Source organism: Centropristis striata, chromosome 5, assembly GCF_030273125.1.
Source record: "Centropristis striata isolate RG_2023a ecotype Rhode Island chromosome 5, C.striata_1.0, whole genome shotgun sequence".
NCBI classification, from domain to species: Eukaryota; Metazoa; Chordata; class Actinopteri; order Perciformes; family Serranidae; genus Centropristis; species Centropristis striata.
The window spans coordinates 26,528,731-26,556,723 of record NC_081521.1 but is presented as its reverse complement, the minus strand read 5'-3'; the positions used below and the strand labels follow the sequence as shown (position 1 = coordinate 26,556,723).

General features: G+C 38.5%; 2 protein-coding genes across 2 annotated transcripts; both read left to right on the top strand.

The window, feature by feature from the left end:
* Positions 1–84: 84 nt before the first annotated feature.
* Positions 85–10,558, top strand: amt (aminomethyltransferase). The gene is made up of 9 exons (XM_059334134.1): positions 85–589; positions 2,841–3,008; positions 3,110–3,190; positions 4,327–4,458; positions 4,699–4,777; positions 5,884–6,029; positions 7,010–7,190; positions 8,653–8,808; positions 9,285–10,558. Exons 1-9 carry the CDS (start codon positions 464–466, stop codon positions 9,458–9,460), a joined length of 1,245 nt encoding a protein of 414 aa, XP_059190117.1. The 5' UTR covers positions 85–463; the 3' UTR covers positions 9,461–10,558.
* Positions 10,559–11,502: 944 nt separating this feature from the next.
* Positions 11,503–24,358, top strand: ifrd2 (interferon-related developmental regulator 2). The gene is made up of 12 exons (XM_059334133.1): positions 11,503–12,060; positions 16,840–16,956; positions 17,712–17,796; positions 17,918–18,042; positions 18,235–18,392; positions 19,716–19,769; positions 19,936–20,114; positions 20,230–20,338; positions 20,729–20,863; positions 21,015–21,143; positions 22,513–22,605; positions 22,737–24,358. Exons 1-12 carry the CDS (start codon positions 12,018–12,020, stop codon positions 22,815–22,817), a joined length of 1,308 nt encoding a protein of 435 aa, XP_059190116.1. The 5' UTR covers positions 11,503–12,017; the 3' UTR covers positions 22,818–24,358.
* The last annotated feature ends 3,635 nt before the right edge of the window (positions 24,359–27,993 follow it).

The following is a 27,993-nucleotide window of genomic DNA, read 5'->3' as shown; positions in this document are numbered from 1 at the left end:
TTTTCGGAAATGTTGCTTTCACATTATTGCTTTTGTTTCGACTATTGCTTTTGTTGTTTTGATTATTCTCATTGGATTTGTTTGTTTTTCAGTTTACTTTGTTGTGTTACTCGCACATGTTCGAAATGAAAAAGCTAAAACTAAAAAAAACCTAAATAGCTAAGGCTAATTTGTATGTCATCCATATGATCTAATTTGTAGTAGATATGCCTTTCACTATGGCTCTTTCTTTATTATCTAGTAGCTGTGTGAGGCTTATCAAACAGTAAACTCGTGCGCCAGGGGAAATTATCAACTACATCTCCCACAAGCCTTTGCTCCTTCCTCCAATCGCTGCCGCTCCGCTTCATGTGTTTTTGCCAGAAGAGCAGAGATTCCAGAGTGTTTGAGTCCAGAGAGTTTAGTAGGAGCGGAAGTGGCATCCTGTGTGTCTGTGTGAGGCTTCAGCGGGGACTCGGGTGGCATGATGTGGGCTCGGTTGCTGGTTGGCGTCGGGGGTCCGGGGGTCGGTCTGCGGGCTTCCCGGGACGGTTTGCTGCGGGTCGCTGGAGCTGGATGTGCGGGGAAGAGACAGGTTTCAAGTGCAGAGGTAAGTGTCGCTGCACGATGAACTTTCGCTACAACTTATCCAAAGTACGTGTGCAATAGTTTGGTAAAAGCAGCTTAATTACAGTTTTCTGACTGATACTGGAATAAGCATGTGTTGCTTTGGGCAGACATTGTATCAAGTGTTGCATTAATCAGCAATCTAACCCTTAAAGTTGTAATCTTTCATTTTATCAGTACAATATTCCAATCATACAATTTATTTACAGTAACTAAGTGTTTTGATATGTTGCTGTATGTCTCATCATAAAATGAATGAAGGGTTTAGTTGTATAACGTGTTAATTGTCCTCAGAATAAGGTTAATATGAACCCAGAGAATGCCAATGCTAGATTTACAGTGGGTGTTGTTGGAAGTATTTTGTCCATCATATTTGAACATTACCAGTACCAAAAACCAACGACTAAATCACTGGCTCTTTTACTGTTTTTGCATATTACAATAAAGACATTAGAGTGTCCCAGCCGCAGTCAGTTCATGCAGACATAATGTACATCTGTCCCAGCAGACTGTCCTATCTTCCCTCCCTCCCTCTGCCTGCTTCACTCCACTGAGCTGCACAACATGATTTTATTAAAACCACGAGTGACTGACTCTACAGTAGTGTGGCCTTACCCAGATTCATTTATTCAATCACTCACTCAGAATCCTCCTTCCTGCACTCACTGAGGAGGTTGTGAATGAAACGATCAGTAGCGTGGCTCAAAATTTACAGTTTCTGCAAAGATAAAGCTCTTGTCTGAATATAATTTCTCTAGATTATCAGTAAAGCATGTCAGTTAAGCTTTATCTTTTAGTGTTGCATGAAGCAAAAGCGGTAAAAAGACTAAAGTCCTAACCATGTGGCTGCAAGCCCTAATCTGATTCTGTAGTAGCTCATTAAGTGTATGTGCCACCTCTCCTTTGTTCATTCAAATTAATGGCCGACTTTGGACCTGAAAAGTTTTGTAAAAAGCAATTGAGTGTTATGTAAAGTGCCGACACACACTCTGCCCCATAATGCATTTCTGCAGCTGCACTGATAAGACCCCTTCACTGGAGGGTTCGAAGGTCAGAGGTTCGGGGCACAAATAGTACAATACAGGAATGTAACAAAGATCTGATCTATCATTCTACAGTTTGACAAGTATATACTGTACATCTTTGAACTTATTCAATATACTACTACTACCAGTGGTGGAAATAATATTTAGATCCCCTATTTAAATAAAAGTACTAATACCACACTGTGAAATTACTCCACTACAAGTAAAAGTCCTGCATTCAGAACTAATCACTCTAAATTAATCATGTTTTTTGGCTTAAATCTTGACCTGAAAAAGTAATTAAGCTGGCAGCTAAATGAAGTTGAATAAAAAGTACAATATTTGCCTCAAAATGTAGTGGAGTAGAAGTATATAGTTACATAAAATGAAAATACTCAAGTAAAGTACAAGTACCTCAGAATTGTACTTAAGTAAATGTACTTAGTTACATTCCACCACTGACTACTACTACTATTTACTTTTTTTTTTGGAAAAAGTTTAGAAAAATACCATATAACAACCAAGTAGCAGCAAGTTGCGCTGCCAAAAAAAAGTATTTTTTTTTTTTTTTACTTTAAAACAAAAAAAGTGTGATAAGCAATTCAATCAAACAATTTAATGTCCATCTTATCACTTCAATCTGCTCCTTAAAAATAGCCTTGCTGTGGCTGCTGCTGTCCAAACACTGTATTACATTCAGAAGCCTGCATCTCTAATGCCTGGTTCCTGTTTCAGACCCCCCTTTCCTTTTTTTTTTTACATTTTCTTGTCCATCCTTCTTGTTGGACATCTCACTGTTGCGAACCACTTTTGCAGAATGCTAACGTGCATGTCCTATGGACGAAGCATGAGCACCGTATAGTTTAGCTGTATGCAAATTGAATGGGGATAAAATAAAAGACGCAATTAAAGAACTAAAAATAAAAGCACATTGTGTTCAACAGCAGCTTCGCTGGCAGCTTTGCTGTGTGAATGCAGGCATTGATTTAAGCCAATTATCTCAAAATGACACACATTTTTAGAAACGCTTGTACAATCACTGACATCTAATGATTTAATGACTGCATAGATATTTAAAACTTGTAACACATTTAAGATGCATTATTTCAGCCAGTTGGAATTATAATTTATGTATCAAAATCCACTACCTGTTTTCTCTGTGTTTTTTTTTATTGTTTTGTACACTCAGTATAATGTTTATTTTCCCAGGCTGCCTTGAAGAAGACTCCGCTGTTCGACTTCCACAGGGAGCATGGGGGAAAGATGGTGGAGTTTGCAGGCTGGAGTATGCCAGTACAGTACAAAGACAGTCACATCGCCTCACACATGCACACCAGAGAGCACTGCTCCATCTTTGATGTCAGCCACATGCTGCAGGTGAGATGAGTTACAACATGAATTACATAGAGTACACACGACCCAGCAGGAAAAAATTGTAATTGCTGTGTCTAAATGTTTTTTTCCCTCTTTTCTGTCAGTCCAAAGTCCACGGCAAAGACAGGGTGAAGTTTATGGAGTCTCTAGTAGTTGCAGATATTGCAGAACTCAAGGACAACCAGGTGAGATGAAGGATTGTTTCATGTTGAATCTGCAATAACTGATTTTTTTTGTCCACTTACACAGTCCAGTATTATCTCTCCATTAGCTCTGTTTTGGTCTCCACCAACCCAGAAAATATTTGACTATTTAGCTACTAAATGCACCACTATGTTCACCAGCTACTTTTTATCTTTGTCTGTTTGCTCATTGGTGCTGAGAAGGTAGTGTACAGTGGATTTTGGGCCTTTTTTTTTAGCTGAAAACATCTTGAAAGCCTATAAAAGCAGTGAGAGTGAAACAAAACAGTAGAGTTGGCCTGAAGACCAAAACAATGAGCTGAAGGACTCTTACATAAACTTATGAGTTAAGGAGAATGGCATAGATGCTTTAAAGAAAAAGCGTGTACATGTTTCGTTTTTTTGTTTGTGTTAACAGAAAAATCAACAGATTGTGGCATTTAAGGGACCTCTTCCGTTTATGTTCACATTTTTAAAAAACACATCTTATGAGTCAGAAAAGCTAATTAAAATTAGTTCTCAGATTTTTTTACATTTTGAGAAATTGGCAACCAATTCCTTGCCTTATGGAAACCACCTACATATATTAAAACATGGAAAGCAAACAGCAAACATGCACCTTAAATAAATACATTTTAAAATATTTTTTGCATGAGTGATATTTAAAATTGCTGGTAGAATCAGACCTGAAACGCTGCACATGCGTTTTGCTTATTTACTATGAACACACTGGCATCTGTTTTGGGAAAAGCAAATTAAATTGTTTGACTGTGGGGTGAAGAGTTTGACGCATCTCAAGCAAATGTGCAAATTGTTTGAACTGACTAAGTATTCATTATTAGGCTGACTTATAATGACATAGTATCTAAAATAATCAAAATATAATTTGACTGAAAATGCAGACCATATTTAAAGTTAGCCATAAGTCCTGATTTTGAGTTGTCCACTTTTGAATCATTTCAGAATTTCACAAAAAATGAAGAAATGAGCTTTGTTTGAATAGATCTTTGATAAAATCCAGATGAAAAAAAACCTGAAAAATATTTGGATCATCTAAGTCACATTTATTGTAAACAAAGTCATTAAATAGGTAATATGTGCACCCACTCATCTTTCTCTTTCCCCTCCCTGACCTTCAGGGTACATTGTCTCTCTTCACCACTGAGAAAGGAGGGATCATCGATGACCTCATAGTGACAAAGACAGACCTGGGCTACCTCTACGTTGTCTCAAACGCTGGCTGCGCCGACAAGGACTCGTTTCATATGAAGGTAAACCGCAGACAGAGACTCAGTGTAGACAGACAGGTTGGGGGAGTGATCACATCAACCCCACCCTCCTCCACCTTCACTGCCACCCACTTAAATCACGCATTGAATACAAACTCCTCCTGACCTACAATTCCCTCCATGCCCTCTCCCCTCCATACCTCACTGACCTCCACCCTACACACCAACCGTGTGTGTGTGTGTGTGTGTGTGTGTGTGTGTGTGTGTGTGTGTTGCCTGTAGGCCAGACTGGCAGAGTTCAAAGCTGCAGGTTTTGATGTGGATCTGGAGTTCCTTGATGAAGCGCTGATCGCAGTGCAAGGTAAAGTATTCTTCAGTCTTCCTTTGCTCATTTCATCCACCTATATTCTGTTGTTTCCTTCCTTCCTCTCTTTCTGTCTTCCTTCTAGGGGTGGGCCTTCGGAAGAAACCAACTCCAGCATCTATAACACTATTTTACGATCAATTAATCGATTAATAGCTATGTTTTTATACGTTCTCCATTATGTATAAAACATGCATACATGGGCAAAAAGATATACAGTACTTGGCAAAAGCCTGTTTTGATAATGGATGCTTTTATTTTGAAAGGACGAAAAGAGACTTCCTGTCGATTATAAAACTAACTCAAGCGATGAGTTAGATGATACTGTAAAGATAACGTCAAGGAGTTCAATGTTTTATGTTTTAGCCCCCGAAGAGGCATGAGGTTAGTTTTCACAGTAATCTTGCATATTTAAATGTGTTTTGTGTTTAATAGTTTTGGATAAAATTAAACTCAGTAATTCATGCTAGCAAGGTTGAATAGTAAGATAGTTTTGCTCAAATTAATATTCTTGTTTTCACATTCATACTGGTGGCCGAGGCTACCAGGGCACACTGGTGCCACCTGCCACCTTTGGGAATTGATTCACAGACTGATGAACACAGCATCGGGAGCAGTTTGGGGTTCAGTATCTTGCTCAAGGATACTTCGACATGTAGGCTGCCATGGTGAGGGATCGAACCACCAACCGTCCGTTCAGTATGCGACCACTCTACCAACTGAGCCACAGCCGCCCAATTGTTACTGCAACTTTCTCTTTGCAAACTGTAGCTTTATCCAACTTAATTCTCAGCTCATTGGCTTATTCACGTAGAATTGATACATTTTAAATTAAAAAATACACAGATCGATTAAAAATTCCAAATGATCGACCAAATTCTTAACGACCATTAATCGATTAATTATTTCCATCCCTACTTCCTTCTACCTATTCTCTTAGATCTTTTTGCTTCCACATGTCAGCCTATCATTTATTGCTGTCTGCATTTCTTCTTGTTTTCCTTTTTTTTCCCTTTACTGAATCTTTTGTTTTTTTCGCTTTTCCCTTAATGTGTATAGGACCCTCCATGTTTATGCAGATAGTTTATCTGTTTTGTTGTCAGGTCCATCCATGTCTCAGGTGCTCCAGAAGGGACTGAAAGAGGACCTCAGTAAGCTGACCTTCATGACCTCCACCTTGGCCACTGTCTTTGGTATTCCAGGCTGCAGGATCACCCGCTGTGGATACACTGGAGAGGACGGGGTGGAGGTGAGCATCTCTCTCTCTGCTTGCTTCATTCCTCCATTTTTCCCCCCTTTTTTTCTGATGGAGACCTTGATCAAAGGCAGCCATGGGCTTTCAAACATTGCCAATGAAGTGTATTGCAACAGTAGCCCTGTGTCTACCCAAAACTAGATACATCTTAAATTAAACTCTTTTGAGCTATTTTTGTTGTTACCATTATATTTGTCCAAACAAATGTACCTTTAGTTGTACCAGGCATTAAAATGAACAAGAACTTGAAGAAAACAATGGTCTAATCATTTTCCATGACTGGATGATAAGAGAAACTCACATTTCAGTTGTGCTTAGACAAACCCAGAAAACACTTCCACCAATACAAGATTTCAGAGGCGTGTACAAATAGGTTAAACACTCTTTAGTTATTCTGTTTGGAAGAAGCTGCAGTCTGGTTTCAGATTAATAGATTTATCTTCTCTCTCTCTCTCTCTCTCTCTCTCTCTCTCTCTCTCTCTCTCTCTCTCTCTCTCTCTCTCTCACTCTCACTCTCACTCTCTCTCTCTCTATCAGCCCACTCTGCTGGATTCCTGTAGCTTGAGTTGATGTGGGCGGGTCTTTATCTGTCTTACAAAGGAAATGTGGGAGTTTGCTTCTCTTTATCTGAAATATTCTTTCACAGAAACATATCTTTACCTTAGTGCTGAGACTCACTTGACTCACTCAGTTTTTATTCCATGAACAATTAGTCTCCAAAAATCAGATGCTAATTAGTCAGATCTCTCAGATAAATGGGCTTTGGCTTCCTTAACATAGTAAGTAAACATGTAGAAAATAGAATGACTATACACTTTTATTTACACTACACACTGTTATTACTTGTATACGTCATCTGTTTATTACTAATATATCTTATTGAACCCCTCCACCACCGCAGTTTACTTATAGTTTCCATTAAAACTTCTTGGATGGAGACCTAGCTCTACAATCTGTCTGTCTCTGTGTCCCAGATCTCCGTCCCTCAGTCCAGAGTGGTGGAGCTGACGGAGAAGCTGCTGGCTGACAGTGAGGTGAAGCTGGCAGGCCTGGGATCCAGAGATAGTCTGCGGCTGGAGGCAGGGCTTTGTCTCTATGGCAACGACATAGATGAGACCACGACACCTGTGGAGGCCACCCTCGTCTGGACCATAGGTACGATTTTCAAGTTTATTACAGATTTTTTTGGGGAAAATTTTTTATCTAACTAGATTTGTTTTTGGAGAAGGCTGTGGAGATTCAACATGTCAGTTCTTTCATATACTCTTTTGTGAAGCAGATAGTTAGATCTCCTATAGCTCCTTCAGCTCCTATAGGAGCACCTTCAGCTGTAGACTGAAGACCAGCACAGAACACCACAGGATCTTAAAAAGATTGATTTAAAGGGATAGTTCAGATTTTTGAGGTGAAGTAAGGTTGTATGAGGTATTTACCCAGTTTAGAGAACCAGACACGCTTCAGGCAGTAAACAGACTGCAGATGGGGACTGTCACAAAATGTATTTTAGCCACCTAAACAAAGGTTAACCCTAAAAATGTTATACCCATTTATGTGTATGCTATATTTATAATATTTCCACCAATTTTTGTTGCTATCCACAGCTCTTTTTATTTGGCACTACTTTTTCTCAATCGTAGAACTTCCATGTTCCTACGCATAAGCGCGGCTGCAGATCAGCTGTGTATTGGTCAGAATCAAGTCTCTATGCGCATATGCATAGGAAAAATCGGTGGATATATGGTTAATATAGCATACACATAAATGGGTATAACATTTTTATGGCTGGCCTTTGTTTAGGTGGTTAAAATATGTTTTATGACAGTCCCCATCTGCAGTCTGTTTACTGCCTGAAGCGCCCATCTGGTTCTCCAAACTGGGAACATGCAAACCATCATCTTCTACATGGAATACACTGACTGTGGGTAGGTACCTCATATAACCACACTTCAAAAAATCCGAACTATCCTTTTAACTTTCATGCGTGTACATGAAATATGTCGCTGGAGCCAGCAGTAATATTAGCTTAGCTTTGCATAATGTCTGGAAGCATTGGAAACTGCCAGAGCTCACTAATGAACATGTTAGAAAAACAACTATTTGCTGTTTTACAGGAGCTGTATGCCAGATTTTTTTTTGGCTGGAACTAGTCACCAGGCAACCAGCGGACACCAGCCAATAAACAGTCTGACACAAAGCTCACTGCAGAACAGCTAATTGTTGTTTTTACTTGTAGTCTTTTGTAAGAATTAATAAGCTGCTATAATTGATGCTGCAATGATTGATATTTTTCTGATAAAACTGTATTGATTGAACCTAGAGAAATATCACCCAAAGCTGGATATTCCCCCGCTTAATAGAACATCAGCTTATTGTTTAGCTGTCCAGACTGAAACTTCACTGTTTGGGTTCACTCTCCTCGCTCTTTGCAGCCACTGTAGCCAGTTTTTTCTGTTAAGAGGCTCTGTACACTACCTGCTCAACACCAAACAGATAACAGACACAGTTAGCGACTAGCTGGGGAACACAGTGGAACATGTACTACTGGACTTGAGCTTTAAAATACACAGTGCAGTCTGTTCTATGTATCAACTCTGCTGCTTTGTTTTCTCACATGAAGGAAAGCGTCGGCGTCAGGCCAAGGATTTCCCCGGCGCTGACATTATTGTACCTCAGATCAAAGCCAAGACAGCCAGGAAGAGAGTCGGCCTGGTGTCCGTCGGGCCCCCCGTCAGACAACACACGCCTATACTCAGCCCTGATGGAAAAGTCATAGGTCAGAAAGCAAACATGGTGGAAGTGGTGGACAAGAGAGAGCTGTGGTGCCTCTGTATTTCAGTTTTAAAGGAAATCACTGCTTGAATAAATGTGAAATTAAATTTGCAGTATTAAGTTTAAAACCTATGGCTTTAATAACACAAATCACCTCCACAGACAAGCAAAAAAAATATATTTTTATATTGAATTTTTATAGTCTTATATGATGCTACCACTGGGGGGCGCCAGAGTAACATATTTCTAAATCCCACACATTGTAGCTTTATTATATCAAATTTAATTTAAAGTCAATTTGACATCATACATAACATTACCATATAGATGTGATTAATATAAATTATTCTAAAAAAAATTCTAACATGTTTTCATATATTATTTTGCAAGCATACAGCAAAATTGAAAATAATAATAATTATGATTTCAAGTCCCAGCATTTGAGGGTATTACCTCTTCTTTTCTTTCTTGTTTTTTTAGGTGAGGTGACCAGCGGTTGCCCCTCTCCCTGCCTAAAAAAGAACATAGCCATGGGTTATGTTGACGCCGCATTCGCTAAGAACGAAACGGCAATCCAGGTCGAGGTCAGGAAGAAAGCAGTGCCTGCAACCGTCAGCAAGATGCCCTTCGTCCCCACCAACTACTATTCTGGATAGGAGGGACACACACACACACACACACACACACACACACTGGAACATTCCTCCACTCTGCCCCCTCTGTTTACCTCCAGCAATGCAACACCAAAGTAAGACTGAATGTCTTCATTGGTGAAAATAATAATAAAAGTGAGACTATTATAAGATACAGCATGTGTGCTGGAAAAATTACAAGCAGTATTGTTGAGTCTGAGAATGTATGTATGACTGTATGGGCCAAGATGATATGGTAACATGGTTCATAGATCAAGTTCTGTTTCTTCGACAGCAGGTTAAACTGAATCAACCTATTGCAGTTTTAGTAAGAACAGAGACAGTGAGGCTGTGTGGATCCATTTAACACAAGGTTTCTAATAATGTTTTGTAGTAGAATATAGGTTTTGCTAATGAAACATGACCATTTACTTTATAACTGCTGGACCAAAATAAAGAGATTCCAAATGGTGTTTTTTTCCCACGTTAAATCACGACAAGTCTGCATTTTTTCAAGGTCTTTTAAATACAACAGATCCAAATTTTCATTCATGTTATTGTTCGTTGTATAGCTTGATCAAGGGAGGTCAGACAGGACCAGCTAACAACAACCCTTCACACAAAACACTAATGTGAAATCTGCAAACTGACACAAATGTGCCAATTAGCATATTTTTACATGTCGTTCTATTTTGGAGGGATTTTTAATGAGTTCTAGTCTGCTCTGTTGATCTCAACATCAGACTAATATCTGACCAGACTGTTTACACTATGATAATATGATGAACCTGATAGAAATTTACACTACATGTCGTACAATGATAACTTAACTTGAAAACATGTTAATTGTCAATTATGTGTGTGTTTTCTGACAACTAATGAAATGTAATTTCATTGTGTTTTGACTTTCTGTGAAGCTCTGAATGTATTATTTAGTTAAAATAATGACTTACTTAATATGGAAATAATACTGCTGATTCATAGGTAGCTCTGTCTAGAAGTTGCACTTTTTTGCATCACTGGATTTTAATGTTGAATTGAATTTTGAAATGAAAAAATATCTTCTCTTTATTAAAGACTATTTCAATTTCCCATGACCTGCTGTCATTTTTATAGTGAAATAAACACTGATATAAAAATAAGATTGCATAAATGTTTTTTTATACAATGGCATTCCTCTTCACATTTCTGCGGTCAGGCAGTCTGGCATAAAGCAGTGTCGGTTTGAAAATATTTGCAAAAGTTTAAAAAGAAAAGCAAATACTCAAAATTCTGACTTTAATGGTAAAAATCAATCTCAAAGTATGACTTCCCAATATATTGATATTATATCAATGTTGTGGTATGACACTAGATATTGCCTCAGATTTTGGATACCGTAAGTGTTGTCTTTTCCTGGTTAAAGGTTTAATAATGAATTATTACTTACAATTATGCTATTTTATAAACTTGCCAGACTGTACTAGTTGTTCTATTACTTGCCTTTATCCCACTTAATAATTATACCCACATTTCTGATAATTCTTATAGAAAATCTTGTGTGAATATGTTGTGAAAGCACCAATAGTCAACCCTACAATATTTGATACAATAATATCAAAATATAATTCAATAAAAGGTATTTCGTCAAAAATATTGCAATTAATTTTCTCAATTTTGCCATTCCTATCTCAAAATCAGAATCAGATTTATTGGCCAAGCACAACATACAAGGAATTTGACTCTGGTTTTACAATACTTCCAGAGGTACTTACGGTAAAAAGACAAACTGTTAATTAAATAGAGAATAAACTGAGCAACAAGTTAAAGAGAAAGTTCACAAATGATTAAAAAAAAGAAGAAAAAAAAGAAGTACCTTCGTGAATTAAAGTATTGTTTCATTTCTAACAATTCTGACTGTTTTTCTACTATGCTGACTTTTTATCCTTTTAACTCTTTGGTTCATTCTAAGAGAATTTGACCATTTCTATTAAATTCACATTCGTCAAAAAACAAGACCTTCATTCATCATGTCTGGGGTTGGTTTTGGAGACCGGAAACGGGGGATGCTAGCAGAACTAACCTGGCAACCCCGCCTGCCGGTTTGTTCAGTAGTTACTGAGGAAGATGGTGGACTTGGCGACAGCAGCGTGCTCAAAACTCCGTCCCAAACACTTTGGAAAATACTCATTATCTCAACCTGGTGTTAGATATAGATTACCGGGGGACAATCATAGATAATACATATTTAAAGCCGTTGAAGAAAGTGACTTTTTCGCCACCGGACAACTCTTTATTGTGCTGACTGAAGAAAGCGGGGAGTTGCTGAACGTGCTGTGGTCGGCTGCTCGTAAAGGACGCTAGCCAACGGCAGGCAAAGTGTCAACCAAAGTGTGAGAGAAGGTGTAATTTTGGGAGCTTTTTTTTACTCGGCTGTTAAGATAAACCACGGAGACCTTGCAGCCTTCTGCTGCTGCCACCTCCACAACAACTGTCACATCTGCGAGGAGCGGACTTGACAGTTGGACTAAAACCAGGCTAACTTCAGCTAGCTAACCTCAGCTAGCTTTGTTGTGAACTGTGGATCAAAGCGCTATTCAAAATGCCACGGAGTAAAAAGGGGAAACGTGGCTCTGGCAAACCCGGTAAGTGTCGCAGTAGCGGTCAAGCTAACCATCCAATGTCTGCCAAGAAACCAGCAGCAGTGTAATGACTGAATATAGCAGCTAGGATGAAAGTCTTGATAAAGCTTTATCGCCACACCTGAGAGCGAGACTAACTGAGCGGGAGCAGTTCGGGTATCTTTGCATTATTACATGAATAATATACCAGTAGGACAGCTTGTTGCTCCTCTTACTTTAGCTACTTGACTTGGTTTCCCAGTCTGCCATGTGGCTTATAATTAGTGCTGCAGCTTAGCAGAGCACTCTGCATGTGTCTGTGATATTTATGTTGAAGCCGGTGAGTTAATATACGTGCAGAATCATTGAAGAATTGCCCTAAAAGTGTTGTTAATTTATGGTTAGGTGATGATTTCTGCTAGCGTCCAGGACCCTGATTATTGCTTAGGCTACACTTACAGGGTTAACCATATGTTATTTTTAGCAGCAATGTCATGCCTTTTAAAAAAAAAAACTATTGGAGAAGAACAACAAGTGGAACAGGGTCTTACAGTGCACAATTACATACTATTTGATTTCGTTTACGTGGAGTTGCAAGTTGTTGCTTTGGGGTCATAGTTACACGTTTTTATCATTGCACAGTAGTGTTGCGGACCATGCATGTGCCTGTAAGGGCGTTACAGCCCCCTCACGTTTTATTGAGAGTGACGTAGCCCGGGAAGCACACACGTGCCAGCGCCAATATACACACACACACTAACACATATACACATTTTTAGGGTTGCAGATTTCTGCTGAAGAGTAAAAATAGACGGGTGTGGGGATAACTTGTCTAATAGTAGTATATGGTGTTTTTTTCCCTTCATTTTATTACATTTAACTTTAGTTTAAGGCTTCTGATTGTGCTGTATTGTTAATTGTGTCTCAGTATTTTGCAATGCAAAGTTTCATGAACAGAAAATGGACCTCATTTCTGATGTTTTCTTCTCTATCGTGATCATTCCTACATTGTACCCATCTCTCAATTCATTCATGCATCCGCCCTCCAATCCACACACTCCTTATTCATCCACCCATTCATTCCTCCGTCCATACGTCATCTCCAGGCTCGCTTCGTCAGGAGGTTCTTCAGCTGCAGCTGTCGGCTAAAGCCTCACTGAAAGGTAACTCCTGTGATGTTTGACCCCACCGTCTCCACCTCAAGAAGCCTCTGAACCTCACTGCAGTGCATGAACCCACCAACCCACCAGCGTCTCACGGCTAAACTCACTGTGTGTTTTTTTCACCTGCGCTGGAAATTTCTAACTTGTCCCTCCCTCATACAATACCTGCCAAGGCTGCTTCCTGCCCTGACTGACTTGCCTTAACCACAGCCTCTATGTGGTTTTCAGCACAGTGGCATTAAAATCACTTTGTCTGTGTTTCTAAAGTCATCATTTATGTCACGCCTTGAGTTAACACGACACCATCATGGTGAGTTTGATGTTAAAAAAACCCCCGCACAAAACTAGATTAAGTTTATCCACATCTGACCCTCTCATCCGCCCATCCCTTTCACTTACAACTGGCTGCTATATATAAGACTATATCTAGTCTTACTTCATCACCGTCTACTTTGCCTAATTCTAAGCTTTTACTACAACAAGCCCACAGCCAGGGGAACGAGCTTCCACGCCTTTGGCTTGGACTTCTGATTTGTCCGTCAGCAGATCCTCTCCCTCAGGGACTGACTTGACTGCTGGAGCTGTTTGGGTGATTGCTATGTAAGCAGAAAGTCGCAAAGTGGAGACGACACGTGAGCCGAGGCAGGGAGCTCACACTTTACCATTCTGAGCTGTGTGTGGGCAGGCTTGCGTGGGAAGGTGTGGAGCTGTGTGTGTGTCTGTGTGTTGAGGGAGTAACCTGCTCCGTGGCCAGGGGGGTTCAAGGATGATCATAGCTGGGAAATGAGTGACTGATACAAGCTTGCAGGGCTGTTATCTCAGCGGTAGCTTTGTGAACGTGAGAGGCCGCAGGCAGTTGTATTAATGAAATCAGAATGTTACGTAAGGAAAGCAGTATTGTACAGGCTGCCTTCAGGTTTAACACTGAAAAACAGTTTTTTATGAAGTTATCAGAAAAAAACAGCAACTTTAATGATCTCTAAGTCATCTTAGGGACTTTACTTTATGTTGCCAGGTCAGAAGTATAAGCACTCACAAACGCGTTTTTACAACTGACTGTGTTATACTGACGTGAGTCATGAAGGTAGCTATTAATAGTAACCCAACATGAAACTATTATGACGTTGGTGTACTGTACAGCTTTGGCATTGTGCAATTGTCCAGCAACCATCCTGTCAGCTCAACTGTAAAATATGTCCCAAGCAGCAGCCAACAGTAAGATTTGTAGAGTTAAAACAACAGCGCCCAAACAGGTTTTTAAAAAACATTTTACAACAGCTGTCACTGTTTACCCGGCAGTAGCAAATTAAGAAGAACAGGCTGTAAATGATAGTCCTTTACATGGTACAACTGTCAGCCACTGCAGAAATTCAGCAGCACGTGGCTGAAGATAACTTCCACCCGGAATGCTTTACTTTTGCAGTGTGAAAGAAAAGGCAGAATAGCAAGCAAACAACAACAACTTTACAACTGGGTCTGCTCAGTTTACATATTCTGAGACTTCATTTGAATTTAAATTCTACTCAGAAATGTTTTTAATAGTTGAGCACAGCTGGGAACAGATGTCAACAAATTTGTGGCTAGTTGCATATTTATTGTAAATTCAGTTTAGGCATTAAACTTGTACCTAAAGCAGAGTGGAATAACAAAAACTTGATATTTTGGCCGGTAGTCTAATATTAATATTAATTGAATAGTTGTTATTGAGAAAGTAACTCGAAACTACAACTCCCATGTTGCATTGCTGCAACACTAAAAGTGACTTCTGGGTTACCTCAACTGTCCTGGTTGACCCGAACATGAACACACACATAGTCTGACCATTCTGGATCGTACACACTGAATGAATGAATGAATGGCCACTCTGGTCTCCAGTAATCCCACCAACAGTAGAAAGTCCTGAGCCAGCAGGAACCTGAGGGTTAGCTTAGCTTAGCTTAGCCTGCCTGGCTCTTACTCCCTGTTGTTGTTCAGACTGTGTAACAAACTGACACACTTCTCATACTGGGTTACACACCGCAGAGCTCTGTTGAAACAGAAAAAACACCTAATTTCTGCCCTGGTACCAGTAAGAAAATTAAAGATGATGGTGAACTGCCTCATGGAAAATCCATCTGTTAGCAGCTATTTCCTGTCATTATGACCTGATTGTTATTATAGGGAACATCAGCCTGTGTGGGAGGGATTGATAATAAAACATGATGTGGGCATATTGGAGAGTAGGTGCAAAAATAGTCCTCAGTGTTGGCTCTGTTAAGGTTTATTGATGACAGAATTTTGTGTTTGCCATTCATCCCGGTGTGTGTGAGTCTGAGCGTGTCGGTGAATGTCCGTGTATAAGAAGAACTCCACTGGTGTACAGTTACTGACACAGAAAGACAGCTGAGCAGAGTAAGCCTACAGTCAGCTTCCCTAAACCTGCTATTCGTCTCTGCTGGGAGATGGCCTCCAGCCAGATTCTGGGTAATTTTGGGATCTGTCTTGTTGCTTTTTTTAAATTTCACTCCACATTTAACCAGCTGACACATTTTGACCATTTTTATATTTTTATAGAGATCACAACTGGCTGTTAACTAGCTGTCTGTCCAGACTTTGAATGATGCAAATGCATCCAATAAAACAAAACCCTGTCTAACATCTGTCCGATTACCAAAATGTAATTATTATTACAGGGCTCTTGTCTATGACGGCATCCTACTGTAAGATGTAGAGCCTGAATGATATGGGATTTATGAGAATGATGCCAATACTGATTTAAGAGGGGGAAAACTCATCAGTAATTTTTAAAATATTAAATTGAATTAAAATATATATTTTTTTATGTAGTTGTGCACTGATTTTTCACCACTCTGTAAATAGAACTCTCTTAAATAATATTTAACATGGTTATACATAATACAAACAATGCATTACATTGTCAGCCAATTCTATGAATCATAACTGAGGAAATGAAGAATAAATATGAATAAAATGAATAGCTAAATCAACATCTTTACTGTTCAGTTTTGGCCAATTGCTGAAAAAAAAAGAAAAAAAAAAATATATATATATATATATATATATATATATAATTAAAAATGAGTAGCTAACACCATTTCTAAATCAAAATTTTCTGCATTATATATTGTGTAAAAAAATAATATCAGTAGTAGTAAGATGTTTCTGCACTCTCTTGTATTGCAGCCTGAGGAAAAAAAACGGCACATAACAAGACAACATTTTTAAAGAGAGGAAATACCTACATTGAAGCTTTTAATATATTTTTGACCTTGTATTGCTCAATGTTTCCTGTCCTGGTGAGCTTTCTTTGTACTTTGTTGCTGCCATAACAACCACTGATGGTGAGCTTGTTACTCCTCATGATGCCTGTCAGGATAGAGATGCTCATTGTTGCCTTTCACCCACTCTGAGAACAGCATTCAGACTTGTGTTTGGTAACTCAAATCACGATTCAGTTGTGATTCATCCACATTTGCTCCTTTGACATAACCCAAAAATCAGAGCTCATGTGCCAGTGAATTAATATTTCTCATGGACATTTCACACAACCCTTGCTCGTTCCTTTCTCAACTCTTGTCCTCATCCCCCCCTCTCTCCCTCATTATTCCCTTGTCTCACTATTTTTTTTCTCTCTCTCTAGGTATGAAAAATGGGGTGAAAGGAGAGTCTGGTGCCAGCGATGATGAGTTGATGTCTGATATTCTCAGCCACTGTAGCAGTGCCAGTGAAAGCACCTCTGTACTGGACGAAGGCACAGGTTTGTACATGACGATAACAATTTTAGAATCATGTTAGCTAGAGGTGTGATTCACCAGAGGCCCCACGATACGATTTTATTGCGATTTAAACATTTTGCGATATGGTGAGTATTGCGATACAATATATTTTGATTTAACTTTTTAACTGCATTTTGTGTCCACAAAATTAAATTCAATCAAGAAAGAATTGTTTTGGCAAATAAGAGAAAATTCTCAGTCTATTCATCTCACTTCAGTCTTCTTATTTCTCCACAATGAGAGTCAAACCCACAGACTGACCAACAAAGTATTCAGTCAAACTTAACTTAACTGATATCAAACATGTATGGACGACAAAAACTGCAGCATTTTCTCAAACTTTCCTCAACTTTAAGCTTTACTGCTCTGAATTTTTTTGAAGGGAACATAAAAAAAGCCGAACTTTGCAGCATTATTTCGACAACTTCCCGACACAATACCCAGTATATTCCTAAAAGTGAGCCCCCTACAGCCTCCAGAAAAAAATCCCAAAAACGGTGAAATACTGACGGCTGTCGGAATACTAAATATCAATACTTGGCAGCCATGAATCGATATAATATTGCCACGCAAATAATGCGATACTATGCTGTATCGATCCCCCCCGCCTCTAATATTAGCCAAGGTACTGCTTATATACACCAAAGGAAGTGAACGCAGCCAACATTTTTATAGCACAAATCCTTAATTGCATACATTTAACAAAATCTTGTGTTTGTCGGCTGGCCGAATACAGGAGGGGAGCAGGTGGATGAGCTGACTGCCCAGGAGGAAACAGAAGACAAACTCAAGCAGTGTATAGAAAACCTGATGGATAAGAGGTGAGGTTATTTCTTTGAACTTTCATCTTGTCGCTGTAGTAGATATTGGAGAAAGTGATGTTATTAAAAAGAATCTTCCCAATAACACCACCCTCGATCTCTCTCTCTCTGTCTCTTTCAGTGCAAAGACGCGTCTAGCAGGTCTCGAGTCATTGCGACAAGCCTTCTCCTCCAAAGTGCTGTACGACTTCCTCACAGAGAGACGCCTCACCGCCAGCGACTGCCTTGAAAGAAGCCTTAAAAAAGGTACATTTACATTACATTTTAGATGTAGGTCTTTCTGCAGACTTGTTGATGCTGCATGTGTATATTTTGTTTATAATCACACAGGGATCATGTTTTGTCAGGTTTGTCTCAACATTTAGTCTTCTGTTTCTGAAGGTGAAACAGAAACGGTCATCTGCCCGTCAACAAATATTCATTTTATTTTCCCTCCAGGCAGCGCAGAGGAGCAGGCAGCAGCAGCCACAGTCTTCACCCTGCTCTGCATCCAGCTCGGGGGTGGAGACGAAGCAGAGGAGGGCTTCAAGATGCTTCGACCCATCCTCACCGCTATTCTGATTGACAGCACTGCCAGCATGGCAGCCCGCCAGAGTGTGAGTAGTCACGTAAACCGTCTCTGATATTCAGGAGTTGCAGAATATCATCATTTATGTCTTCTTGCAACACCTGAAAAAAATGACAGCAGATAATGAAACATGAAATGCATATCAACTGACATGTACATGTGTAAATGCCGGGTCTAAAATGAGTCACATGGATTGCAGCTTATAATCGGTCAGCAATGTGACAATAAAATTTGCAGAGCGACAACAAATCCAACAACATCTGGGTCAGCTAAAGGTTCATTGAGTGTAAATTCTCAATGCTTTTCTCCCACCCAGCTGACCTCACTCTCACCTCCATTGTTTAACAGTCTATTGAGTCATAGCTCAGAAATTCAGTTCAGTGTTAAAGGGAAAGGTCACTTCAAAATATATGACACATTCTGTGGTTGTGATTTTAAGCAAATTCAGTTATAAGGTGGACTGTCCACATATACAGTCATAAAAAAAGTTATTAGACCACCCTTTTCTTTTCTTTTTCAATTTCTTGTTCATTTTAATGCCTGGTACAACTAAAGGTACATTTGTTTGGACAAATATAATGACAACAAATATAGTTCATAAGAGTTTAATTTAAGAGCTGATATCTATCCATTTTCCATGGTTTTCTTGATCATAACCAAAATCATTATCAAGAAAACCATGGAAAATGGATAGATATCAGCTCTTAAATTAAATTATCTTATTTCTGTTGTCATTATATTTGTCCAAACAAATGTACCTTTAGTTGTACCAGGCATTAAAATGAACAAGAAATAAGAGAAAACAAGGGTGGTCTGATAATTTTTTCCATGACTGTAGAGAATCTCTCAGCCTGTTAGGTTTTAGCTTTGATGTTTAAGTGTCTTGCTGCCCTTATGAGCTGTTATTTTGTGCCCACCTTGTCAATTTTGGAAACAAACAGAAGACATAAAAAACACAGGTAGTGCTTAGGGGACTCTTGAGGGGCAAACGCACAGCGTGACTTTAGCAGGCTAATACAATACAGGCTGAAAGGACTGAGTGATAGACTTTCTGTTCCGTTCCTTTTTTTTTAAATTATCTCAGCAGTTGCCAGCTGTTGTCAAAACCAGCAAAGCATCTGAACAGCAAGCATAAAGAAACTAGTACAGAACAACAATTTTAAGCTTGAGGTTATTTTTGAAAATAATTTGCATTTGAATATGGTAGCAGTTTTACTGCAGTTTGTCATAAGTCGTGCTTTAATGATTGCAAACCTCAAGTTTGCATCAGGGAAATGACAGATTCACTTTGTCTGTCCTTGTGTCATTGAATGTCTTCTTATTTGACTTTGATTGCATCTGTCTCCATCAGTGTGCCAGAGCTTTGGGGATGTGCTGTTATGTCTCTACAGCTGAAGAAGGAGAGGTGAGAACAGCTTGCTCTCTGAGTCTGAATGCATCGTGACACTCATAATTCTCGCTGGTGTTACAGGGAAATATTGTTTTTGTATAACAGCACATTGGTAGCTTTCATTCCTCATTACATTTTTCTCTCTCGTTTTCCTCTCATCATCACCACTGAACCTCCCCAGGACTTGATCAAGTCGTTGGCCCTTCTGGAGAGCGTGTTCATGTCTTCCTACCCCAACAGAGAAGGAACGTTACCCACACCCAAACCCGGCAGTCCAGGGCTCCACACTGCTGCCCTGCAGGCCTGGTCTTTACTCGTCACCCTCTGTCCTGCATCCAGACTGACTGTGCTGCTTGACCTGTGAGTGAAACAAGCTGTGTTCACAATGAAAATGAATGCATCACTGTGGACGAAATAGTATCATAACCCTTCAGTTTAGTTCAGTGTAACCAACAGTGATTCTCTCCCTCTATAGTCACCTCCCCAAACTGCAGGCGTGCCTTGAGAGCAATGACGTCAACTACAGGATAGCAGTGGGAGAGACCATCGCCCTGCTGGTGGAGCTGGGACGAGATGTAGACGAGGTAAACAAACATCTGTGTACCTTTTTATAATCATGGACTAATTTGTATAACTGTCCTTCGCCATGTAACTGAACCTGACTGTAAAATTGTCAGTTTGCACTCGCACATGTATAATGGCACTGCTTACATTTGCACTGTTTTATTATTATTGTTGCTTTTTTATTATCACATTTTTAGCATATATTTATTGTATATTTTTTTAACTTTTACATTGGTTTTCTACTGTACATATGATAATAACACTTTGAATCTTAAATTTTGAATCTTTGAGAGCACATAAAAAATGCTGTCTATACTGATTTAACCATTATACCCATATCTATGGATTATGGTTTTTCTTTCAATTTTAAAGTCTTATTTCTGTGCTGCACTAATGTCATTTGTGTGTAGGACTTCGAGGTGGAGGACAGTGAAAGTCTGTGTGAGTGTCTGAAGAGTTTAGCCACAGACGGCAACAAGCACAGAGCCAAGAACGACAGGCGGAAACAGCGTTCCATCTTCAGAGAGGTTCTTCATTACATAGAGGTATGTTTCAAAGCTGCAACAGTGATATTTGTAATCAATGATTTTACTTCTATGTTAGTTAATCAGTCCCTGAACTATTGGTTAATTTCATGTTTGAATTTTTCACATTTGCCCAGGCTTTGACTGTCATGTCCCCTTTCTTCTCCTGCAGAATGAAGACTTCAGCGTGGAGAGGATCAGGTTTGGAGTGGAGAGCGTTTACATCGACAGCTGGATGAGGAGAAGAATCTACGATGCCTTCAAAGAGATCCTGGAGTCTGGAGTCAGACACCATCTACAGGTCAGGAAACGCACTGAAGACAGTAGTCTACTTCCAAATGATGACATGTTTGTGCCTTTGATTAAGTATTGTGTTTGCTAATTATATCTCTTAAGTTGTGACTGCTAATAAATGAACACCTGAAGTTATTTGTCTTCAGGACCAATTTCAGCGGCAGACTGTGATATATATCTTTATATCTATATATATATATATATATGTTTATCTGCCATGAGGGCTTGCAGACTGTTAACATTAGCATAAAAAAGGACAAAAATTGCCCCTAAAAGTTGCTAAAAAAAACAAACAACTGGTGATAGCCGATTAATTGGTCCAAGCGCTCCCAGCCCTTTTGGGCCCTAAACAATACATATGCCATGACATGGTCGTGTGTCCCTTCGCAACGCTAGAGTTCATGTGTCATTTTGCTAACAGCTGGCTATTTTCAACCAGGCTATGTCTGGGAACAAAAGCATTCATTGGGACAGTTACATTGCTGATGCTTGAAATGTTTGAAATGCTGAACAACATGACCCAGCACGGGTCCCCTCTCAACACGCAGTCTGTACATAATGCACTACTCATAAATATGTTTATGAGCTGGCACTCGACACTTCCTGAGCAATACACCTGCTCAGCGTGAAGCCAAACGGTTGTTGAGAAAAACATACAACACAGATAGACTCCTTCCATTTTAGTTAGATAGGTTAAGCAATAATGCACAAACACTTTAAATGAGAAATCCAACATTTTAGCAAAATGGTGCTTATGTACTGCCAAATACAGTCATGGAAACAATTATTAGACCATTGTTTTCTTCAATTTCTTGTTCATTTTAATGCCTGGTACAACTTAAGGTACATTTGTTTGGACAAATATAATGATAACAAAATAGCTCATAAGAGTTTAATTTAAGAGCTGATATCTAGCCATTGTCCATGGTTTTCTTGATAATAGCCAAAATCATTATCTAGATATCAGCTCTTAAATTAAACTCTTATGAGCTATTTTTGTTGTTATCATTATATTTGTCCAAACAAATGTACCTTTAGTTGTACCAGGCATTAAAATGAACAATAAATTGAAGAAAACAACAGGGTGGTCTAATATTTTTTCTATGACTGTTTATCCAATAAGGCCACATTAATAAAGGAAATGCTAGTTTAGGTATTGGTAAGATGACTTCAGTTAATTAATTTGAGTTTGAAGGTGAATGGGGATTTTCAGAGCTGTTATTTGCACACATTCAGCTTGCTCCACTCATCTGTTTTTCCACAATTCTGTTCATTTCTTTGACTGTTGAAGGTTTCCCCATAACATAAACACAAAACAAAATCAACAGTTCCTCAGTCTGTTATTCATTTTAGTTTGTTCTTTTGTTTTGGTGCAGTTCAACCCACTACTGAGAGACATCTTCGGACTTGGCGCGCCCCTCATCCTGGACTCTACTGTCAAAGGCAACAAGATCTCTCGATTTGAAAAGGTGACAGCATTTCCTTTGTCCTCCGTTTGCATTCTTTAGCTGGCTTATTCAGCAAGGACAACTTAATAAAAACAGGCCTTCAGTGTAATAAGAAAAAAAAAGTGTCATCTCTTTATCTTTTTCTTCAACAGCATCTTTTCAACTCAGCTGCCTTCAAGGTCAGGACTAAACAGAGGAAAAAAGTCAGGGACAAACGGGCTGACGTCATGTGAGAGGAGGACGGGGATGGAGTGAATGGATGAGTATACAAGGAACTCCTTGGGCTATGTTGAGATGGAAACAAAACGATGCCTTCAACACTTCAGCTGTCAGACTGTCAACAGGGCTTTTTCACTTGTGCTCTTCACCTGCAAACAAATACTACACAGTCAAGACGGCCAACATTTAATCTAAGCTTTAATCTAAGGCAAACAACAAGCAATTTTACTGTTCCTCCTTAAAAAAAAAAAATGCTGTTTTGCAACAATTGATCACAGTATTTTTCAAATGCAGATTCTTCATGTAAACTGTAAAACCTTTTTAACTTTGGATTGAAACAACTTGAACTTAATTACACAGATGAGTAAAAAGGGGGATCTTCAGTTATATAAAAAAAAACAAAGAAAGTAAAGTATTAATCTCATTGTGACTCATTTATTTAGGAGCTTTATGGTACATTTGAGATCTGCGAAGGCCGTCCATGTTTGGTGCTGATGGGTATTGTTTCTGATACTCAGTTTGAACAGCTGCCTGGTGCCTTGACAGGGCAGTAAAGTCTTTTAAAATCCTAATTATAAACTTCAGTTTCCACATAAAGCTGCTCTTCCACGACATAACCAGTCCCGGTTAGTCTCAGAAGTTTAACCTCTGAAGTCTAATGTTCGAGACTCAACTTCTGTAAGAAAAAGCAAAAAAAAAAAAGGGCCACAGAAGCGATCAGGAAAATCTTTCCTCTACTCTCGGCCTCGTTATTCCATCAGTCGTCCGCTCTTTTTACACCCAGAGTGGCTTCTTCAGCTGCCAAACCAGAAACTGACAAAACAATGCAACCCTAAAATAAAATGTGTGGTGTTTGTGTGAGTGTGTTTTAATTAAATTTTAATTTAACACCATGAAATAAAACCACATCAACAGGAAGATCCTTAATAAAGAAAATCAATTCAAAGGGGTAATATTGTCATCTTTGTATGAATATTTTTTGAGAGGAAAATGCATTTGAAACATTTCTGGTGGATAACTGTATTTTACCTTCTAATTTATTAAAAGAGCAGTACTGTGTGATTTTTAAGGAACTTTAAAAAACGCTAAGAACTGTTTACAGACACCAATATGGGATGATAAGAAGAATTTCTAGTTTTTTTTCATGTATATTTTTAATGAGGGTTGGTGGGTCATACAATCTATCCATGTGCATGTATTGCAGATAGACTGAACATAGGGATTAATGGGAAGAAGTGTACTTGAATCTTTAGATGCATTTGAATGATTTTCCCTCTGATGAGCAGTAAAACCCTGCAGGCCACGAACCAGAGCTGCTGGTCAGAAGTTTGACAGTATTGTTTGTAATGGTTGGTCAGACGTTTTTGATTATATTCAATTTACAATAGTGAAAACTTCTCAAAAGCTTCTGTTGTTAAACTAGATGTGACCCACTGGATGAAGTGCAACAACTGGCCTCCTGTATTACAGCTTCAACAAACTGTCTCATCATTGGTTCTGGTGTTACAGCACATGGACATATGATGGATCAAATGAAATAAAGACTATTTAAGCATGTTCTTTATGTGTGTGTTTTTTATATATTTATTCCAAAAATGTTGCCCTGAAAGGAAGTGAATTTGTTTCTGCCCTGAAACAAATTAAATTGTGGGAAACAACGGATCGGTGAGGAAAATAATACACATTGTGAACCCAATTGGATCATACTTAAGATAGAAAGCAATATGATTTTACCACTATGATAACCTCAAGAAAAGGTCACTGTTAGCCTGAGGCACAGACATGACCAACTTTAGTATTGTCTGCTTTTCTTTTCTGATTATCGGAAATATTAGACAGATTACGTAGCAAAAAGCAGTTGGAGTTAGAGATTTAAGAATGATGACTGGTGAACAGACCCACATAAAAGGATACAATAAGGTTGTGCTCTTTAGAGTGCATAATTCCTTAAAACAAATTTGGTACACTGCAGCTAGAGCAGCCAATCGTTTTCATGTCACACCTTTTGGACTCTGGTCTGTTGTTATATTGTAAATATCAATTTAAAAATTAAGTTATAAAATGTTTATAACTAAGACTCCTGCATCTGGAGAGACTATTACGCTTTAAACATATTCATAGTCTTATAAACATGAGCACTAAGAGTAAACTACATTAAAAAGGCTGATAATTAAATGTTCATGAAGTACACAATGACATGAGAATCTATAGAAATGATAACGGGATTTTTCCAACTTTTATCAAAACATCTTCAAATGACACAATATTTATGTTTGACACAACTTATAATAACTTAGTTTCTTTCTTTCTTTCTTACTTTCTTTGTGTTCAGGAATACTTAATGGTAGTGTCTATGATGTGAATGTTTTGGATAGTAATATCAATGCATTCGAATTTTTATTTTTCTATTTTTAATTTTTGCTATTGATTTATTTTTTTTCTTATTTTTTAAAATTATTTATTTATTTTTCTGCGCATGCGCGGCCCCGTTGCTCGTCTGCGCATGCACGGTTCCGTCGCGCTACTGCGCATGCACGGACCTGTTGCGCTTCTGCGCATGCGCAGGCATGTTGCAGGCATAATTATTTAATAATTAAAATAAAAAAAATATTATTAAAAAATATATATTAAAAAAATAAATTAAATAAAAAAAATTAAAAAGTAAAGAAGTAAAAAGGACAGTGGAGGAAGAAGTATTCAGATCATTTACTTCAGTAAAAAGTACTAATACCACACTGTGAAATGACTAACTGACCTTATTTTGTTTATTTTTCTGTCTTTTTTTTTTTTTGCTATTCGTATTTTAGTTCACATCAATATCTAAGTATAGTCTGGACCTGTAAGAACTTTTAATAATTTTTTATTTTAATTTTTTAAAAATTTTATTTAACTTGCCATTTCTTAACTCCCACTGTCTTAAGTTGAATGATGTGTGATATGTGCCTCTTTTGTGTGTGTGTATGAGGACTCTATACTGCAAACAAAATCTACCTCTGGGTACAAATAAAGTAAATAACATATATAAAAAGATTTAAAAAACATGATAATGATAATGAATTTCATTTTTATTTTTTTTATAGTTTTTTATTTAATTTTTTTTTTCTTTTTTTTAAATTTTAGAATTTTTTTCAATTTTTTTTTCGATTTTTTATTTTTATTTTTTTATTTTAAATTTATTATTTTTATTATTTTTTTTCATTCTTTTTTTTCTTCGCTCCTGCGCATGCGCGGCCCCGGTGCGCTTCTGCGCATGCGTGGCCTTGGTGCACTTGTGCGCATGTGCGAAAGCCACGCATGCGCAGTAGCGCACCAAGGCCGCACATGCGCAGTAGCGCACCAGGGCCGCAGATGCGCAGTAGCGCACCCGGGCCGCACATGCGCAGTAGCGAACCGGGGCCGCACATGCGCAGTAGCGAACCGGGGCCGCACATGCGCAGTAGCGAACCGGGGCCGCACATGCGCAGTAGCGAACCGGGGCCGCACATGCGCAGTAGCGCACAGGGGCCGCACATGCGCAGTAGCGCAGGAAAAAAAATATTATTAAAAAAATATATATTAAAAAAATAAAAAAGTAAAGAAGTAAAAAGGACAGTGGTGGAAGAAGTATTCAGATCATTTACTTCAGTAAAAAGTAGTAATACCACACTGTGAAATGACTCCACTCTGCTCATTTTAACTACCTAATAAACTTTTAAGTGGTTTAATTTATAAAAATGGGTAATAATTTTAAATGTATCATGTTTTTCATTTTAAATCTTGACCTGAAAAGTAATTAAAGCTGTCAGCTAAATGTAGAGGAGTAAAAAGTACAATATTTGCCTCAAAATGTAGTGGAGTAGAAGTATAAAGTTACATAAAATGTACATAAAAGTACCTCAAAATTGTACTTTAAGTCCAGTACTTGAGTAAATGTACATAGTTACTTTCCACCATTGCTACCTGCCTCTTCTAACTTATACATATCAGTTAAGAGTCCTCCTTCAGACACTGTATGAGGATTAAAGGGATAGTTTGTGCATTATTGTACAAAACTTGGTACAATTATTGTCAATGCCCTCCGCAGGTGACACTGTGGTGGCAGTCTAATTTCATATTTGGTACCGTGGCCACACTATAACACTTAAGGCAATGAATTTCATAGGGGTGGTATAGACTGGCCCCTGTAACGCAGACACCCCGACGGCAGCATGCCCCGACACACGTGTACTGCGAGGGCCCGTTCAGTACTGCTTGCAGTCCTAGTTCTAATTATAATGATTATGGCTTACATTTAATGAAGACCTAATATTTAGTGTCTTCATTACAAAAACAATATTACAAAAGATCAATTTCAAGAATGTTTAATATGGAAATGTTGGTCTCTGAAAAGTGTATTTACATTATATGCACTCAATATTGGGGCTATTTGACTTGAACTACTGGAAATTAACTTTTCCATGATATTCTAATTTATTGAGATGCACCTGTACATATTCATAACATCATTCTACTGTGCATATGTGTGTGTGTGTGTGTGTGTGTGTGTGTGTGTGTGTGTGTGTGTAAAATGACCAAAAAAGACAAAAAAAAACATCACCAAAAAAAGACACAAAAAGTGTTTTTTTTTATCTTGGTAAGAACTTAATAATTTGCAGTGAACTCTGCTTGGGCCAGTTCATCGCTGCTTGCTGCTTTAATTTTGTGACCAAAAGAAGATGTAAAAAGACACAAAAAAGGCCCCCACAAAAAAGACAAAAAATGACCACAAAAAAGACACAAAAGACCAAAAAAGAAACAAAAGATATAAAATGACCAAAAAGGACAAAAAGGACACACAAAAAAACACCAAAAAAAGACAGGCCTATAGCTGTTGCTCTACCTATCTGCTTAATGTTTATTTATGAAAGTCCATGGTTAAAATTATTCTTGAGTATGCAGGAACATGACCACAACTTTATAACAAACCAAACCGTTTGAAAATGGGTTTAAAATGTGGTTATTTAAATGCTACATGCACCATAGATTATGATGTTATGAGTGGGCGAGCTGCCTGTGGTAAGATGGCCGCCGTATAGGGACGCTGGTGACTCCGCCTCGAGCCATCTAGCCTTTCTCATAGATATCTATGGGTAAAACAAAAATCAAGAACAACCATCTTTGTGATTCTCTGCTGCCCCCATGCGGTCACCTTTCTCTCCCCCACACCCCTCT

What these genes read in the sequence shown, in the direction of transcription:
- amt (XM_059334134.1), top strand. Translation starts at nt 464, where the DNA reads ATGATGTGGGCTCGGTTGCTGGTTGGCGTCGGGGGTCCGGGGGTCGGT. An exon ending in AGGACTCGTTTCATATGAAG is followed by an intron (nt 4,459 to 4,698) that starts GTAAACCGCAGA and finishes TGTTGCCTGTAG; the next exon opens with GCCAGACTGGCAGAGTTCAA. An exon ending in CACCCTCGTCTGGACCATAG is followed by an intron (nt 7,191 to 8,652) that starts GTACGATTTTCA and finishes TCTCACATGAAG; the next exon opens with GAAAGCGTCGGCGTCAGGCC.
- ifrd2 (XM_059334133.1), top strand. Translation starts at nt 12,018, where the DNA reads ATGCCACGGAGTAAAAAGGGGAAACGTGGCTCTGGCAAACCCG. An exon ending in ACGTGGCTCTGGCAAACCCG is followed by an intron (nt 12,061 to 16,839) that starts GTAAGTGTCGCA and finishes CTCTCTCTCTAG; the next exon opens with GTATGAAAAATGGGGTGAAA. An exon ending in AGATCTCTCGATTTGAAAAG is followed by an intron (nt 22,606 to 22,736) that starts GTGACAGCATTT and finishes TTTCTTCAACAG; the next exon opens with CATCTTTTCAACTCAGCTGC.